Consider the following 19,009-nt stretch of genomic DNA (forward strand, 5'->3'; position numbering starts at 1 on the left):
CTTATACTTTTTGGGTTTGCTCCACTATTCTAATTTGCACAACAAATGATACATGCTTACAATAAAAAAAAAAAAGACAAATGATACATGAATGCCTCCCAACTCGCACATCTTCTCCATTTGCAAATCTATCTTTATTAGCGCAAATCTCTATCGTCCTTAAAAAACTTCTAGTTCTCTTTTGTTTTTTCTTTATCCCTTATCTCTCTCCCTTTCTTCAATCTCTCTTTGTCGTAGACTTATTTCTTGTCTTTCAAATCTCTCTACCCAATCTCTGTCTCTCTATCAAATTGATTTTTATAGAATTGTGAGAAGATGCTTGAAATCTCAATTTTGAATATAAAAATCATTTATAAAATGATTTAATTTAATTTTCACTCGCAAATTATTTTAAATTTATGTTGATTAGTTCGCGTGTAAAAAGTTTCTTTTCGTTAGCATGGGAGATGGAAGAGAAACAAATGTGCTGGTGGGTAATGGAGATGGAAGAGATACAATCCTGGATGTTAGAGAAACAAATGTGGTGCTGGTGAGGCATGGGAGATGGAAGAGAAAGATACAATAGTGATGGTACGAGGGTGTGCTCGGCAGACACAGATAATTCTATCAAATGCCTTACGTGAGGAGTGCTTACAAAATAATATGGATAAAAGTCTTCCTAAAAAAAATGAGATATTAATATTTTTTCTTATAATCTCAACTCTTAAATGAATTCTAATCAAATATGAACACCCAGATCTATTGACGATCGTGGTGCTTGATTTCAACATTGGTGTTGAAGAAAAAGAATATGAATGGGGAAAGAAAGCGAAACTAATGAGAAGAAAAAGAGAATTTTTTTTTTTTTAACAAATGCATAATGTTTTAAATTTTACTAGTTTTACCGACTAATCTTAGGTTGTGTTTGATATTAGGGAAACAATTTCCATGGAAATACAAGAGTTCCATGGAAAGTCTTCCACGGAATTTACTCCGTGGAAATAAGAGTTCTTTCGTTTGTTAGTCATTTATTATTCCGTGGAATTACGAACTCTGTTATTTGGTTGACAACTAACTTCTACGAATATAATATTCAATTAAGAGTTTTTATTTACTTTAGTTAGTCTAAATGATATTTTTATTTTTGTGAAAATTACATTTTCATCCTTATGTTGCCTAAATTACATTTTTACCTTTATGTTTTCAAAATTATATTTTTACCCTTATGCTGTAAAATTATTTAACCATGTGTCACTTTACTAGTTTAAAGGTAAAAATGTTATTTTGATATTATATGAGGGTAAAAATGTCCTTTTGACAACATAAGGGTAAAATGTCAATTTGATATTATAAAAGGGTAAGAATGTAATTTTGGCTATAAAAACCCAAAATGTCATTTTGACAACTTTGTAAACATGTCATTTGGTAAGAAGGACAAAAATGTCATTTGTCCAATGTATAAGTAAAAATTTATTTTGCTAAATTTTATGGGTAAAAATGTCATTTTGAACATATATGGAGCTAAAGTTTAGGTTTCAAGTATCCGAATATATTAAAATATTTTTTATCTTGATTTTTGACTTTCCACGGAAACTAATTCCGAGGGGAGAGCAAGGAATTAAAAGTGGACTATTTCATGAAAATAGATTTCCTAGGGAATTAAAACCATGGAATTACACTTCGTATCAAACGGTGGAAATACCTATTTTCATCGAAATTCTTTTATTTCTATGGAAATGGGAGATATCAAACACACCCTTATAGGTTGTGTTAGTTGAGGGAGGAGTTGTCTATCATATCATTTATTAAAAGAGTAGCTGGATTTTACGGTAAGATCTGGGTTAACCCTAAAATTACCTTCTCATAATTGGATGGGGAGACGAATAGACGATGGATTTTGAAGATTGATATTCCGTAAAAGGGTATTTTAGTAATTTAGAAATGGCAAAATTACATTATAATGAAAATCTATACATTATAATGAAAATCTATAAATCGTGAACCCCTAAAAAAACTCTCTCTGGGTTTTTTGTATTCACATTTTCTGTACAATTTCTTCTTTTCCCTTAGAAAGAGGGGAGACTGCAAATTGGCAGCAATGCATGTCTCTTTCTCTCACTAGAATTAACTCCTAAAACAAAATCATTTCTTATCCTCTTCAATCTGTTTGTTTCTGCCCTCTTTATTAGATCTACAACTAGATTTGATCTAATTATTAGGTAAAACTGATCACTACAGATCTTTCCAATTTCCATCTATTTCGGGTCTGTGGTTTTTAAATCTGAGAAGTCTCTGAGAAATTTATTTTATAAGAGTAGGAATTTTAGGAAAGGTAAGAAATTGAAAGAATACCCATCTCTTGATTTCTTCTGGGTAACATTAGTTAGTCAATCAGAAGTTTCATAAATCACAGTTTTACTCTCTAAAACCCTAGAAGATGAAAGGGTTACAAAAAGATTCATCAGATAAATTGATTTGGGATCAAATGAGAAGTCCTTCATCAATTCCTGTTTCTTCATCTTCTTCTTCAATTAAAGCTCTTCCAAAATTAATGGGTTTGTTAATTCTATTTATTTCTGTACCTTATTTTGTTTACACATTGAAGCTTATTTCTTCTTCTTCTTCAAAATCCTGTAATAATAGTGAAAACCCTTTCAATGATCTTCAACAACGTCATTCAATTCTATCTCAGAGTATAAACAGTAAAAATTCATCTTCTTCTTCCTTACCCACCTCCATTATTAATGGTAATAATACAGCTTCTTCAATTAAGAAAATTCCAGAGAAAACAGGGTTAAAACACATTGTTTTTGGAATAGCAGCTTCATCAAATCTATGGGAGAAAAGGAAAAATTACATAAAGTTATGGTGGAAACCTAAAGAAATGAGAGGAATTGTTTGGTTAGATAAAAAGGTAAAAACAAAAAGAGATGGAGATAAAATTCCGCCATTAAAAATCTCAAGTGATACTTCAAGATTTCCATACACAAATCGTCAAGGTACTCGGTTTGCTATAAGAATCTCAAGAATAGTATCAGAAACATTAAGATTAGGGTTAAAAGATGTAAGATGGTTTGTGATGGGAGATGATGATACAGTATTTATAGGTGAGAATTTAGTTAGGGTTTTAAACAAATATGATCATAATCAATATTATTATATTGGTAGTTTATCAGAAAGTCATTTACAGAATATTTATTTTAGTTATGGAATGGCTTATGGTGGTGGTGGTTTTGCAATTAGTTATCCATTAGCAGTTGCTCTTGATAAAATTCAAGATCGTTGTATTAAGAGATACCCAGGTTTATATGGTTCTGATGATCGAATTCAAGCTTGTATGGCTGAACTTGGTGTTCCTCTCACTAAAGAACCTGGTTTCCATCAGGTAACTTTCTCTCTCTACAAAAAAACCTCTGCTTTTCTCTTGTTCTCTGTTTTGTTCTGTTGTCTTGGTTGTCGGTACCAGAAGAATACCGGGCCCATACCCACCGGGCGGGCCCATAGGCCCCACCCTTGAATTCGGAAATCCGTTACGAGTTTATTCAAAAGAGAGTGTTATTTCGGGTGATATAAAGCAAATGAAGGAAGCTTTGGTTTCCAGCTAACTTTACATTAATTGCTGTTTAATGTGAGAGATTTGGTAAGTAAATTAATTGAACTTGATTAAGAGGTGTCTTTATCAGTTTAATGATATATTAGAAATGATAACTGTCGTTTTATTTGTTCCCAAGAAGTTATAATTGGGCTTTAAATGAAGTTTAAACCTGTTTTTTTGGTTCTTTCTAGAAAACGGTGAGCAATTATGTGGGACCCAGAAGTAGTATGTTTAGCTTTTTGTAGATGTATTTTAGGGACGGGATGTTCGACTTGTGTTTCTAAAAAGATGAAAAGTCCCTATTGAGACCTTGTGGGCTGTCCGGTGTAGCCGGTCCAGGCAAACTTCGTCCGACACTTCACAAAATTTGTCCATTGCCCGCCCAAGCCCACTAGGACCACCGACCCATAGGCTAACAGACGCTTTAGGTCTAGTTTCAATTGTCTTAAATTCCTTAACACGTGTTTGGGTTTGAATTCTAAAGTTATACTGTATTTTTTATGTTTTCTAGTACGATGTATATGGCAATCTATTCGGATTACTAGCGGCGCACCCGGTAGCACCCTTGGTAACGTTACACCATCTGGACGTGGTTGAACCAATCTTTCCAAATGTGAGTCGTGTTCAAGCTTTGGAACGGTTAATGATACCAATGAAACTCGACTCAGCCGGTTTAATGCAACAATCGATCTGTTACGATAGAACGAATCGGTGGACCATATCGGTTTCTTGGGGTTTTGCAGTGCAGGTAATACGAGGTGTTATTTCTCCACGAGAAATGGAAATGCCTACAAGAACTTTTCTTAATTGGTATAAGAGAGCTGATTATACTGCTTATGCTTTTAATACACGACCCGTTGCTAGAAACCCTTGTCAAAAACCTTTTGTGTTTTACATGTCCGAGGCGAGATTTGATTATTTTGAGAATCAAACGGTTAGTGAGTATGTTCAACACCGGGTTCCTCATCCTCTGTGTAAGTGGAAAATTTCGAGTCCGGCTGATGTTGAGTCTGTGGTTGTTTTCAAGAGACCTGACCCTCATCTATGGGAAAAGGTATATACCTCCCTCTCTCTTTCTCTCTTCTATATATATATATAATGTTCTTTTGTGGTGTCCATACTTTAGAATGCTACTAGGCCCAATAAAGAAGGAAAAAAATGTGAACGTGACTCATTTGGTAGATAGCCGAAAGTGGATATTTGGTGTCACATATGAATCATTGAATAGAATAATTTAACTCTAGATTGTATGATTCTTTTCTCACTTAGTTTTTAGTATATTTGCCTTTTTCGAAAAAGAGAAACTCTAAATCCGAAAACAGAAAACGTTCAACTATGTCAGTTTCCTTGAGTAACTTATGTTACATCCATTTTTTCAAGTTTAATTTCCTCTAATTTGTATTAACATCAATTTATCCATCCTAAATACAAGTGAAATGGCAACTTTACCCTTACTGACGTCGTTTGATAACTATGGTTTTAGATTAAACGTAGTCTCTTGTACATATTTGAAAACATTATTTTTGCGTACTCCGGAACTGTGAACTGATATCCTTTCGTGCAGACTAAAAATGCTATTATGTATTGTTTATTAGGTACTCACTAAATAAGGTTTTGTTAACATCTGTTCTTAACAAGTAAAGATTCAACTATTCCAGCGATTGTCCTAATTAGTGTTTCTCTACTCTTGGGAGTTATTAGTTTTCTGAAAGAAAAAAAATGTCTAATGAATATAGTTGCCATTACTTCATTTTTTTCCTTAATTTTAATTTTTGAAATGGATTTGGCGTTTGCAGAGTCCAAGAAGAAATTGTTGCCGGATATTGCCTTCAGACAAGAGAGGAAGCATGAGGATTGATGTGGGTTCATGCAGGGAAGGCGAGATCAGCGAAGTTTAGAGAGAGTAGTTTCCGATCTTGACATTCATCGTTATATTGGTTTTTCAGAGGTCTAATTTTTCACTGATAATGATTAGAAATCTTTAAGTAATAATGTGTACAAATAACATTTATTTCTGTGTTTTCTTTTAACTGTAATTTCATAATTTCATCAAAAAAAAAAAAAACTGTAACTTCATAAATAAAACAATAAGAAATGGATGATGGTTTTTGTAGGAGACAATTAATTTGTGCAATTACAGGAAAACACAACTGATCAATATGCTGACAGTTAATTTCGAATCCGAAACACATAATGGAAACCAATTTGGTAACCCCTCCAACCAAAGGTAGTTGACACTCTCCTGACTGCTCAATATGCTAGTGCCTCATAACACAAGTCATCAAGAAATAACTAATTTTTCGACTAATATGTCAAGATCACTCCAATCCAGCTCCCGAGTCGTACTATGTGACCAATTCGGTTCAATCCAGCTGCAGTTTAAGTGTTTCTTTGTATCATAGAAATTTTCTGCGGAATGTTGACTCCCAAGAGAGTAATATCGACTTGTATCGAGGCAATAGTATAATATCCCGTCACGGTGAATTCTATTAAAATATATTTTGTTCTCCATTAGACTATTTGGAGCAATTGCCGAAATACTGCAAGTTTCACTTATGAATAGCATATGTTTTCCTAAGGTTTCAACCTTAATCCAATTCATGTTGGAGTCTAGTCTAAATATTCGAACATCCTTCCCAAGATGGCCTAAAAACACAGATAACAACTCTCCTCCACACTCCACCAAGAAACTCTTATCGATGAAATTATTACCCGGTCTTTCGGGCTTAGCGAGAACTTCCCACTTACACTCTTTCCGTTCGTCAAAAACCCCCAAAATCCCTCGATGAATTAAGCAATAGAAAGATCCTTTAAAGAAAACAGGATTGCTAAGCCACGGTAAGGATGTCTTAAGCATGTCATGTACACTCGTTAATACTGGAACATTGTTGAACAACTTTGAGGCGCTCCAACAAGTATCTCCCCGTGAAATTGAGGAGATTCGAACAGATCGAGCGGACACTTCTTCAATAGCAAAAACTACACAGTCTAAAGAAGTAGGTGAAGACGAGAAGCAAATCCCAGAATCTATAGCAGAACTTATTTGCAAGTCAGGAAGTCGAATTGTCTCTCTTGTGAAGGGATTGAGAAAGAATAGGGAGTTCTTCCCTTTTAACATCAGTAGCCAACCACCCTTCGAGAAGCGAATTTCAGCATCTCTTAAAATCTCAGGGAGTTCTATGTGATACTTATTGTTGTTATAATCTAAGAAATTCCAAGTAGGATCCGTTTTTGTTCTGAAAACAAGACGTGGAGATATAACAGTTGGTTGCATTACTCTACTGGTTATACTTTCCATTCCTATGGGCGTACTCTCTTCGGTTATACCAGGATCTCTTCTCCCATTGCTTATTGTAACCCTATGATCTGTTGGTAGATTAGATCGGATTAGTAGATTCGAAGAGTACGAATAAACAGAAATAGAGTCATCTTCAAGATCGAATTTGTAGAGACTTTCTCCGTCTTCTCTATGAGTGAAGTAGACACAACCCTTTGTTAGACCTAACTTTGCTGCTGAGAGAGTAGCAGTAGTGTTTTCTCCTATATAGAAGACATGATCACCCATACTTTTCACTTCTTCCCAAGAATAGTTGTTAGCATACTCAAGTAGTTTGGATACTTTTATATAGACTGTTTGTTGGTAAAAACTGTAAACTACTCTCACAACCTTGAAGAGTTCACCATTACATTCCACAAATCGTATTTTACGACTGAAAGGTTTGAAATTCTTTTCCCATGGATGATTGTTGTTGTCAGTAAAAGTGATTTTGTTTACAGATAGGTCAGGCTCAAGTTTTTCGACCCGATGAATCTCATTACGATAAAAAGTAGCAATATATAACTTGTTACTTGCTTTACACCAAATAAGCTCATTAGCATGTAGCGGAAGCACTTGCGCTCTCCATGTTTTATCTCCAGGACTACAAAACATAAGGAGATCAATGCTTGATGTTGTCTCGAATAGGAAATAAACCATAGAATCAGGGTTGGTTGGAGGATGTGATAAGACACAACATTGACCAGAAAGATAATATATAGATAGCCATTGGAAAAGACAAGGTAACATAATTGTCTGAAAAGTTGATGGATTCCATAAAAAACAATCACCCTCATACCAATTACTTAAGTTTGGATCGGATTCTTCATCTTCGTCGTATTGACGGAGTATAACCAACCATCCTTCATGAGAAGGTGATTCCCAGTACATGAACAACTTACTTGTCAACAACACCTCTCGTATGCTCTTCATGTAAATTGGTACTGCTATAGAATTTCTCTCCATAATGAACTACTAGTACCCTAATGAGAGAGAGAGAGAATTGTTTTTTTTTTTGTTGTTGAAATAATGAGAGAGAATTGAATAGAGGAAAGGAGTATCTATAGGAAAAGTGTTTAAGTTGTCGAGAAAACAGAAACAGAGTTTCCTATCCAAATCAAATTCCTTTTCCTTATCCCTTTCTTTTAAAACTCCCCTCTCAATTGGTCACTATCTTGGTTTTTCATTGTTTGTGTCATTTTTTTCGGTGGGTCATGTAGAAAATATAGAGGTGTATTTTCATAATTTCTTCTATTTTTATGTATTTTAGATAAACTAGAACTAAGCATGAAACAGGTCGTAAAGTAGAGGGCTATTTGGGAAATAACTCAAAAAGGAAACTTTTCGGTTTATGATTGAAATTAGAAATCAGGAACCAAATCAACTAGTTCAACAAAAAAAAAAAAAAAAAAGGAACCAAATCAACTTCTATTGCTGAAAGTGAAATCTTTTTCTGAAAAAATTCTGCCTCAATTATTGAATGTCTTATTCTTGATTGGTTATCTTTTTTCAGATATCTATAAAAAAAGGGATGAAAGATCTGGATGTGTCATGTGGGTCTTTTTTAAGTCAACATTTGACATCCGACCCATATTTGTATCTTAAAATTTCGGATACAAATTTAGATATTTGTTTATTATTGGCTATCAGATACGGATACACCAACAAGTAATATATAAAAATAATAAAAATATAATTTTATCAATAATAGTATATAAAATGGATGGTTGAGATTTATTATTTAGATCTAATGGTTAAAAATTTTAACTTAAAATATAAAATTTTCCTTTTTGTTTCGAATATCGGATATTATCCGACATTTGTTAATATTATCGGATAGCTTATCAGATATCAAATACGAATATACCTATACCCGACCGGATAAGCTACTGTTTACAGCCCTACGTCTTCTACATATTTAAATTTCATAGACTTGTGAGAAAGTTGGCACTCTGTCTCCCCTCATTTGTCAATTTTATTTTTCCCGGACTTACTTTTTTTTTTTTTGAAGTTCTCATAAAAATAAACCAGGTTACAATATTCAGACCCAATACAAACTTGAAAAGTTCAATAAAGGATGAAATGTAACTAATTATCAACTGAGAAGGGCTTAAACATAAATTTTAACTAACGGAGGGTAAAACTGATGCCGCCAACATGTGTGCGTCCTTATTATTGATTCTGGGGCAATAGCTAATATCGAGCCGTTTAAAAGGAAGTTAGAAATGGAGGACTTTGTAGTTTCTAACATATTTCAAAAAGAAGACGTGATTTTGTAGTAAGAAATTTCAACCATACGGCTCCGATCGAATAAGCAATCAAGTGACTCTCACAGAAGCCTCCTAAAGCAAATAATTTAACTAAAGTCGGGACTGTTTTTCTCCCAGTGGAATCTTTGATCTGACTAGAAGTTCAATTGACTCAAGTTAGATTTAAGACGTTTTGAGTTTTGTCTGACTTGTACAAATGACGTATTTGGGTTAAATTTAGGTCTAGTTGGTTTATATGAAATTATTTACTTTGGTAGTGTTCCTCAGATTCACTGTTTTCTTCGGTACATAAAAAAAATGCTCTGAGAGCCAAAAAACAATTTTAGTCTATAAAGAAAAAAAAAGAGTATATTAGACCATCAAATTCTGCAACTACAAGAAAAAACAATTCAGGATATAACTAATTTTTCGACTAATACTTCAAGATTGCTCCAAACGAGCTCTTGAGCTGAATAATGTGACCAATTTGGTTCAATCCAACTGCAGTTTAAGTGTCCCTTTGTATCGTAAAAATTTTCTGCAGAATGTTGAGTCCCAAAAGAGTAATATCGACTTGTCTCAAGACAATAGTATAATATCCCGTCACCATGAATTCTATCAAAATAGATTTTATTCTCCAGCAAACTATTTGGAGCAATTGCTGCCATACTAGAGGTTCCGCTGATGAATAACATATGTTTTTGCAAACTATGAACCTTAACCCAGTTCATGCTGGACATGTCCAGTCTAAATATCCGAACATCTTTCCCTAGATGCCCTAAAAACACTGATAACAATTGTCCTTCACACTCAACCAAGAAACTTCTACTTGTAAAAGTATTCCATGGTTTTTCAGGCTTAGCAAGAACTTTCCACGTAATATCGTTATTCTCTTTCTTGAACACACCCAAAGTTCCTTCACGATCTAAACAATAGAAAGCTCCATCGAAGAAAACTGGATTGTTAAGCCACGGCATGAACCTTTTAATGTGATTTTCATTCGATAATACCGAAGGGTCGTAGAAAGACTTTGAGCTCCAACAATTATTTTCCCGTGAAATAGAGTAGATTATCACTGATCCTTTACCGTCGTCTTCAATAGCAAAAACTACACAGTCTAAAGAAGTAGGCAAAGACGAGAAGGAAATCCCAGAAACTATGCCAGAATCTATATCTTCCTCATCAATAGGCAGGTCAGGAAGTCGAATCGTCTCTCTTGTGAAGGGATTGAGAAAAAATGGACTACTCCTCCCTCTTAACATTAGTAGCCAACCACCTTTCGAGAAGCGAATTTCAGCATCCGATAAAATCTCCATGAGCTCTATGCGATAGGTATTGTTGTTATAATCTACCAAATTCCAAACAGGGTCCTTTTTTGTTAGGTAAACAAGACATGGAGATAAAACCCTTGTTGGTTGCATACTATTTTCCATTACGTTGTAATTATGAATTATACCATGATCTCTTCTCCCATTGCTTATTGTAACCCTGTCTGGCCGTAAATCAGATTGGATTAGTAGATTGGAAGAGTGTGAATAAACAGAAATAGAGTCATCTTCAGGATCGAATTTATAGATGCTTTCTTCGTCTTCTCCATGAGTGTAGTAGACACAACCCTTTGTTAGACCTAACTTTGATGCCGAGAGAGTAGCAATAGTGTCTTCCCCTATAAAGAGGACATGATCACCCATACTTTTCACTTCTTCCCAAGAATAAGAAGCTGCATACTTAAGTTTGGATACTTTTATATAGACTGTTTGCAGGTAATTACAACAAAGACGGTAAACTACTCTCACAACCTTGAAGAGTTCATCTCCGCATTCCACATATCGTATTCGATTACTGAAACGTTTGAAATCGTTCTCCCATGGATGATGATTGTTGTTAGTAATAGTGATTGTGTTTACAGATAGCTCAGGCTCAAGTTTATCGACCCTCTTAATCTCGTTATCGTAAGAATTAGCAATATATAACTTGTTACTTGCTTTGGACCACATAAGCTCATCAGCATCATCTAGCCAAAGAGGTTGGGTTTTCCATCTTTTTTCTCCAGGACTGCAAAACAGAAGAAGATTAGGACATGATTCTAGACCCCGAAAGAGGAAGAAAACCATAGAATTGAGATTGGTTGGAGGAGATGATAAAACACAACCGTCCCAAAAAAGCTGGTATTCTCCAGGCAAACTGAAAAGGGTAGGCAACATAATTGTCTGAGACGTCGAAGGATTCCAGAGAAAGCAATCACCCGCTTTCCACTTCCTTGAGTTTGGATTGAATTCTTCATCTTCCTCATCTTCATCACCATCATCATCATCATCATCATCTCCATCTCCATCTCCATCTTCATCATCTCCATCTCCATCTTCATCATCTACATCTCCATGTCCGTCTCCGTCTTCATGTCCGTCTTCGTCTTCATGTCCGTCTTCCTCTTCATGTCCGTCTTCATCTTCATCTTCATGACAGAGTACAACCAACCATCCTTCATGAGAAGGTGATTCCCAGTACCTCAACCAACCACTTCTCAACGCGGACTTTGGTAGGCTCTTGATGTACATTGGCACTGCTATGGTAGAATTTCTCTCCATAGTGAACTAGTAGTACCCTAGCTAAAGAGAGAGAGAGAGAGAATTGAATAGAAGAAAGCAATATTTATAGGAAAACCAAAACAGAGTGTTTGCTTTTTGAATAGCAGAGAGTAATATAGTTTCCTTTTCCTTTTGTGATTGGAATTTGGAAACTCCCGACTCAATATCTTGCTTTTTTCACTGTTTTGTCTTTTTCAGATATCTACTAGGCAAGTCCGAGGGCTCTCTGTCTAGACCTGATATGTACTGAGCTTAGATACCACGGCTTGAGGGAAGTCCGAGAGCCCTTGTCTATGGGCTTTAGACAGCTGATCAGTATGAGGCTCACAAAGAATATCACAAGTCGACGAGGCCCGAGTAAAAGGGCGTGGGGGCCTTGGAGACACCCTAAATATGAGTATGAAAGGTCTAGGCGTGGGTTTGTTTTTAACATATGAGCTGAGAGAACCCCTCGTAATTGCTCATCTCTTGACGCTTTAGTGAAAAATCATATGAAGATTTTTTCATACGGTTATCGATTGCGCCTTCCCAATGTCATCTGTATTTTCTTATGGTTATAGAAAAAAGAGAGTATATTAGACCATCAAATTCTGTAACTACAAGAAAAGATAATTCAGGATATAACTAATTTTTCTACTAATACTTCAAGATTATTCCAATCAAGCTCTTGAGCTGAATGATGTGACCAATTTGGTTCAATCCAGCTGCAGTTTAAGTGGTTCTTTGTATCGTAAAAATTTTCGGCAGAATGTTGACTCCCAAAAGAGTGATATCGACTTGTCTCAAGACAATAGTATAATATCCCGTCACCATGAATTCTATCAAAATAGATTTTATTCTCCATCAGACTATTTGGAGCAATTGCCGACATACTAGAGGTTCCGCTGATGAATAACATATGTTTATGCAAACTTTCAACCTTAACCCAATTCATGGTGGACATGTCCAGTCTAAATATTCGAACATCTTTCCCTAGATGCCCTAAAAACACTGATAACAACTGGCCTTCACACTCAACCAAGAAACTTCTATTTACGAAAGCATTCCATGGTTTTTCAGGCTTAGCAAGAACTTTCCACGTAATATCGTTATTCTCTTTCTTGAACACACCCAAACCTCCTTCACGATCTAAACAATAGAAAGCTCCATCGAAGAAAACTGGATTGTTAAGCCACGGCATGAACTTCTTAATGTGATTTTCATTCGATAATACCGAAGGGTCGTAGAAAGACTTTGAGCTCCAACAATTATTTTCCCGTGAAATAGAGTAGATTATCACTGATCCTTTACCATCGTATTCAATAGCAAAAACTACACAGTCTAAAGAAGTAGGCAAAGACGAGAAGGAAATCCCAGAAACTATGCCATAATATGGATTTTCCTCAACAGGCAAGTCAGGAACTCGAATTGTCTCTCCCGTGAAGGGATTGAGAAAAAATGGAGTACTCCTCCCTCTTAACATTAGTAGCCAACCGCCCTTTGAAAAGCAAATTTCAGCATCGGATAAAGTCTCCGGGAGCTCTATGTGATACGTATTGTTGTTATAATCTACCAAATTCCAAACAGGGACCTTTTTTGTTAGGTAAACAAGACATGGAGATAAAACCCTTGTTGGTTGCATTAGTGATCTACTAGTTATATTTTCTATTCCTATGAGCATACTCTTTCCGGTAACGTCGTTATGAAGTATACCATCTCTTCCCCCATTGCTTATTGTAACCCTGTCTGGTCGTAAATCAGATTGGATCACTAGATTTGAAGAGTATGAATAAACAGAAATAGAGTCATCTTCAGGGTCGAATTTGTAGAGGCTTTCTTGGTCTTGTATATGAGTGAAGTAGACACAACCCTTTGTTAGACCTAACTTTGTTGCCGAAAGAGTAGTAGTAGTGTCTTCCCCTATATAGAAGACATGATCACCCATACTTTTCACTTCTTCCCAAGAATAGTTAGCCATTGAAGCTGCATACTTAAGTTTGGATACTTTTATATAGACTGTTTGCATGTAACAACAAAGACGGTAAACTACTCTCACAACCTTGAAGACTTCATCATCGCATTCCACATATCGTATTCGATTATGGAAACGTCTGAAATCTTTTTCCCATGGATGACTATTGTTGTTAGTAATAGTGATTGTGTTTACAGATAGCTCAGGCTCAAGTTTATCGACTCGATTAATCTCATTAGCGTAAGAATTAGCAATATATAACTTGTTACTTGCTTTGAACCAAATAAGCTTATCAGCATCTAGCGAAAGCGGTTGTGTTCTCCATCTTTTTTCTCCAGGACTGCAAAACAGAAGGAGATTAGGACTTGATTCCAAATTACTTTGAAAGAGGAAAAATACCATAGAATTGAGATTGTTTGGAGGAGATGATAAAACACAACAGTCCCAATAAAGTTGGTATTCTTCAAGCCAAGGTAAAAGAGAAGGCAACATAATTGTCTGAGACGTCGAACGATTCCAGAGAAAGCAATCACCCTCTTTCCACTTTCTTGAGTTTGAATTAAATTCTTCATCTTCATCATCTTGATCTCCATCTAGTCCATGTCCATGTCCATGTCCATGTCCATGTCCATCTCCATGTCCATGTCCATGTCCATCTCCATCTCCATCTCCATCTCCCTCTGCATCTCCGTCACCATCTCTGTCACCGTCTCCGTCTCCGTCTTCATGTCTGTCACCGTCTCCGTCTCCGTCACCGTCTCCGTCTCCGTCTCCGTCTCCGTCTCCGTCTCCGTCTCCGTCTTCGTCTTCGTCTTCGTCTTCGTCTTCGTCTTCATCTTCATCGTATCGACAGAGTATGACCAACCATCCTTCATTAGAAGATGATTCCCAGTACCTCAACAGACCACTTCTCAACGTGGACCTTCGTATGCTCTTGATGTACATTGGCACTGCTATAGAATTTCTCTCCATACGTCTGAAGTAGTAGTACCCTAGACAGAGAGAGAGAGAGTTGAATAGAAGAAAGCAATATTTATAGCAAAATCAAAACAGAGTGTTTGCTTTTTGAATAGAAATAGAGTTCCCTTTTTTCCTTTTGTGTTGGTTTTGGAAAGGCCGCGGCTTTGGGGAATAAAGAAAATTCTCCGGGGAATAAATTCTCGAGGGATTCCAGATTTTTTTTAAAATTCTCCGGGGAATAAATTTTTGTGGGGAATATAAAATACATTTTTTTGAAAGTTCTCCTCCATCTCATCTGTTCTCTCTGCCACTTCATCATCCCGCCACCTCATCATCTTCTCCGGAATTTTTTTTTCTCTCTTCCTCTCTCTCTCTCTTTAACACTCCGGCGAAGGGAGACCTTTGCCGGAGATCTGGTCTGTCCATGGACAGACCTTGGTTCATGGACAGACCGGACCTCCGGCGAAGGTCTCCCTTCGCCGGAGTGTTAGAGAGAGAGAGGGGAAGAGAGATTTTTTTTTTTTTTTTTTATGTTTGAAGGTGGCCGGCCGGAAAACTGGTCGGCCGACGACCTTCGCCGGAGAAGATGATGAGGTGGCGAGAAGATGAGGTGGTAGAGAGGTGATGAGATGAAGGAGCCTTTTTTTATAGCATCTTTAAAATTAGAAGCCCCTTAGTAATAAAAAAGAAACATAAAAGTCTCTTATTTGACTAGTTTTAAGAAAAATCTTTATTTCCCAGAGAATTTTCTTTATTCCCCAAAGCCGCGACCTTTGGAAACTCCCACCAAATATCTTGCTTTTTCACTGTTTTGTCCTTTTTAGATATCTATCAATACGGGGAAGAGTCTATAGGCACCACACGACTTTCACTCGGGCCTCCCTCCTCTTCTGGCACTCCTACGGACTAGACAAGTCCGAGGGCTCTCGATCTAGCCCTATCTGTACTCAGCTTGAATAGGACGGGATCAGAGAAGTCCAAGAGCCCTTGTCTATGGGTAATGGGCTCGAGACTGCTCATTAGTATGAGGCTCACAAAGAACGTCAAGAGTCCCTGAGTAAAAAGGCTGGGGCCTTTGGAGACACCCTAAATATGGGTATGAAAGGTATATGTGTGGGTTTGTTTTTAGAGACCTTTAACATATGCCTTTTGTGCGGATGAGCTGAGAGAACGCCTGGTATTTGCTCATCTCTTGCAGCTTTAATGAAAAATCATATGGAGATTTTTCATAGGGTTATCGATTGTTCCAATGTCATCTGTATTTTCTTCTAGTTATAGAAGTTTGATATGCCAGATACCATGAAAGGGTTCCTCCGATAGATTACACCCTTTATTATTTGGTGGTGTATTTAGTTACAGAGTAATAACCGTTCTTTCCGTAATGTAGATAGCCCCTTAGATAGAGTTATTATGTCGATCGAATCCATTTGTTACAAACTTACAGTTGGGTCTTGTTGATTTGATACTTCCAGAATTCTCTTTGGGGTTTTTGTTAAATTCATGGGAGTCTATAGTTTGTAAAATGTTAAGACTCTCCAAATTCAATGTTTTTATAGTTTATTTTTCGTGCTTACTGAGCACTTAATATATTATCGTTTCCTTGAAAATAAACAAAACTTTCATTGAATTACCATTACTACCTAAATGGTTGTTCGTAATAAGCCACTTTTCTATACATCATAGAAAAAATATAGAGGAGAATTTCGGCCACTTTTACTATTTTAGACTTCTGGTCAAATTTTTTTCCCCTACTAGAATCTCCCGCTGATTTTTTTCCCATACTCTGTAAAAGTAAACCAATTTTTTAAGAATACCAAGGTTGCCTTCATTCTAGACTATTAAAAGAATTCTAGACTAATTTCACAATTTTTTCACTTACTTTATTTCACAACCAGATACTCTAATCATGCTTATACATACATATCTTCGACCTAACATTTACCAGAATACGTGGAGAAATATGATTTAGAAAGAGAATGTGTTTTCGCTATACATTATGTCCATCCACATACCACTCATTCAAAATATGCAATGTCGGTCGCGAAGGCGGTTTCTGTGTCTCACCTACATTCCAATTTTCCATGTTTTCAGGGCCCAACCCTATTCATATCATCCATTAATAAGGGCCTAAGGTAGTGTCTGTTTTTTCTCTCGGTCGGACCTCGAATGTGACTCCAAGTCCAATTACCTCGAGTTAGATTTCAGACTGTTTTGAGTTTTTTCAGACTGATGAATCATGATGTCTGACTTGTATAAATGACATATTTGGGTTAAATTTAAGTCTATAAGGAATTACTAAACCCCTTTTTGTTTAATAGGGTTCCTCAAATTCATTGTTTTCTTCGGTAAATAAAAATAATGCCCAGGGGAAGCCAAAAAACAATTTTCGGGTACAAAGAAAAGCAAAGTACAATTCGGCAACTACACGAATACACAATTCAAGATATAACTAATTTTTCTACTAAAGTTCAAGATTACTCCAATCAAGCTCTTGAGCTGAATAAAGTGACCAATTTGGTTCAATCCAGCTGCAGTTTAAGTGGTTCTTTGTATCGTAAAAATTTTCGGCAGAATGTTGACTCCCAAAAGAGTGATATCGACTTGTCTCAAGACAATAGTATAATATCCCGTCACCATGAATTCTGTCAAAATAAATTTTATTCTCCATCAAACTATTTGGAGCAATTGCCGACATACTAGAGGTTCTGCTGATGAATAACATATGTTTATGCAAACTTTCAACCTTAACCCAATTCATGTTGGAGATGTCTAGTCTAAATATTCGAACATCTTTCCCTAGATGCCCTAAAAACACTGATAACAACTTTCCTTCACACTCAACCAAGAAACTCCTACTTACTAAAGTATTACATGGGTTTTCAGGTTTAGCAAGAACTTTCCACGTACCATCATTCTGCTCTTTCTTAAACACACCCAAAGCTCCTTCACGATCTAAACAATAGAAATCTCCATCGAAGAAAACTGGATTGTTAAGCCACGGCATGAACGTCTTAATAATGCGATTGTCATTCGAAGTTACTTGAGGTTCGTAGAACCACCGTGAGATCCAACGATTATTTCCTCGTGAAATAGAGTAGATTACAACTGATCCTTTATAGTCGTTTTCAATAGCAAAAACTACACAGTCTAAAGAAGTAGGTAAAGACGAGAAAGAAAACCCAGAAACTATGCCAGAACCTATACTTTTCTCAATAGGCAAGTCAGGGAGTGGAATGGTGTCTCTTGTGAAGGGATTGAGAAAGAATGGGGATTTGTTCCCTTTTAATATTAGTATCCAACCACCTTTCGAGAAGCGAATTTCAGCAGCATCTGATAAAATCTCAGGAAGTTCTATGTGATACTTATTGTTGGTATAATCTACTAAATTCCAAATAGGATCCGATTTTGTTCGGAAAATAAGACAAGGAGATATGACCCTTGGTTGCATTACTCCTCTACTAGTTATAGTTTCCAATCCTGCTATGAGCATACTCTTTTCCGCTACGTTGGTACGAAGTATACCATGATCTCTTCTGCCATTGCTTATTGTACTAACCCTATGATCTGTTGGTAGATTAGATCGGATTAGTAGATTTGAAGAGTATGAATAAACAGAAATAGAGTCATCTTCAGGGTCGAATTTGTAGAGGCTTTCGTCTTCTATATGAGTGAAGTAGACACAACCCTTTGTTAGACCTAGCTTTGATGCCGAGAGAGTAGCAATAGTGTCTTCCCCTATAAAGAGGACATGATCACCCATACTTTTAACTTCTTCCCAAGAATAGTTGTTAGTCATTGAAGAAGCTGCATACTTAAGTTTGGATACTTTTACATAGAATGTTTTATAATAGTCACCAGGACGGTATAATATTCTCACAACCTTGAAGAGTTCATGATCAGCACCACATTCCATATATTTTATTTGAACACCAAAACGATTGAAATCCTTTTCCCATGGATGACTATTGTTGTTAGTAATAGTGATTGAATTTACAGATAGCTCAGGCTCAAGTTTTTCGACTCGATGAATCTGGTTCTTGTAAAAATTAGCAATATATAACTTGTTACTTGCTTTGGACCAAATAAGCTGATAAGCATTTAGTGAATTAAGCGGTTGTGTTCTCCATCTTTTCTCTCCAGGACTGCAAAACAAAAGGTGATTAGGACTTGATCTCAAATTTCGAAAGAGGAAGAAAACCATAGAAGAATTGAGATTGCTTGGGGGAGATGATAAAACACAACAGTCAGGAAAAAGATGGTATCCTTCAAGCCAAGGTAAAAGAGAAGGCAACATAATTGTCTGAGAAGTTAATGGGTTCCAGAGACAGCAATCACCCTCTTTCCAATTCCTTGTGTTTAGATTGGATTCTT

At 36.2% G+C, this 19,009-nt stretch overlaps 3 protein-coding genes across 3 annotated transcripts; 1 reads left to right on the forward strand and 2 right to left on the reverse strand.

Moving 5' to 3' along the window:
• The first annotated feature begins 1,963 nt into the window (after nucleotides 1-1,963).
• On the forward strand, nucleotides 1,964-5,695 carry LOC147534833 (uncharacterized). The gene is made up of 3 exons (XM_086649361.1): nucleotides 1,964-3,364; nucleotides 4,086-4,628; nucleotides 5,371-5,695. Exons 1-3 carry the CDS (start codon nucleotides 2,417-2,419, stop codon nucleotides 5,470-5,472), a joined length of 1,593 nt encoding a protein of 530 aa, XP_086505487.1. The 5' UTR covers nucleotides 1,964-2,416; the 3' UTR covers nucleotides 5,473-5,695.
• Nucleotides 5,555-8,047, reverse strand: LOC147534834 (uncharacterized). The gene is made up of 2 exons (XM_086649359.1): nucleotides 7,985-8,047; nucleotides 5,555-7,862 (listed from the first exon to the last, which is right to left on the reverse strand). Exon 2 carries the CDS (start codon nucleotides 7,854-7,856, stop codon nucleotides 5,856-5,858), a length of 2,001 nt encoding a protein of 666 aa, XP_086505485.1. The 5' UTR covers nucleotides 7,857-7,862; nucleotides 7,985-8,047; the 3' UTR covers nucleotides 5,555-5,855.
• Nucleotides 8,048-12,284: 4,237 nt separating this feature from the next.
• Nucleotides 12,285-14,680, reverse strand: LOC147534835 (uncharacterized). The gene has a single exon (XM_086649099.1). It carries the CDS (start codon nucleotides 14,648-14,650, stop codon nucleotides 12,341-12,343), a length of 2,310 nt encoding a protein of 769 aa, XP_086505225.1. The 5' UTR covers nucleotides 14,651-14,680; the 3' UTR covers nucleotides 12,285-12,340.
• Between the last annotated feature and the right edge of the window lie 4,329 nt (nucleotides 14,681-19,009).

Source organism: Eschscholzia californica, unplaced genomic scaffold (genome assembly GCF_041429995.1).
Source record: "Eschscholzia californica isolate CP2 unplaced genomic scaffold, dmEscCali1.0.p SCAF_6, whole genome shotgun sequence".
Lineage (NCBI taxonomy): Eukaryota > Viridiplantae > Streptophyta > Magnoliopsida > Ranunculales > Papaveraceae > Eschscholzia > Eschscholzia californica.

Excerpts from the sequence above, each read along its gene's own strand:
- LOC147534833 (XM_086649361.1), top strand. The coding sequence starts at position 2,417 with ATGAAAGGGTTACAAAAAGATTCATCAGATAAATTGATTTGGGATCAA. Across the intron at positions 3,365-4,085 it reads AAGAACCTGGTTTCCATCAG|TACGATGTATATGGCAATCT; the intron begins GTAACTTTCTCT and ends TATGTTTTCTAG. Across the intron at positions 4,629-5,370 it reads ACCCTCATCTATGGGAAAAG|AGTCCAAGAAGAAATTGTTG; the intron begins GTATATACCTCC and ends TGGCGTTTGCAG.
- LOC147534834 (XM_086649359.1), bottom strand. The coding sequence starts at position 7,856 with ATGGAGAGAAATTCTATAGCAGTACCAATTTACATGAAGAGCATACGA.
- LOC147534835 (XM_086649099.1), bottom strand. The coding sequence starts at position 14,650 with ATGGAGAGAAATTCTATAGCAGTGCCAATGTACATCAAGAGCATACGA.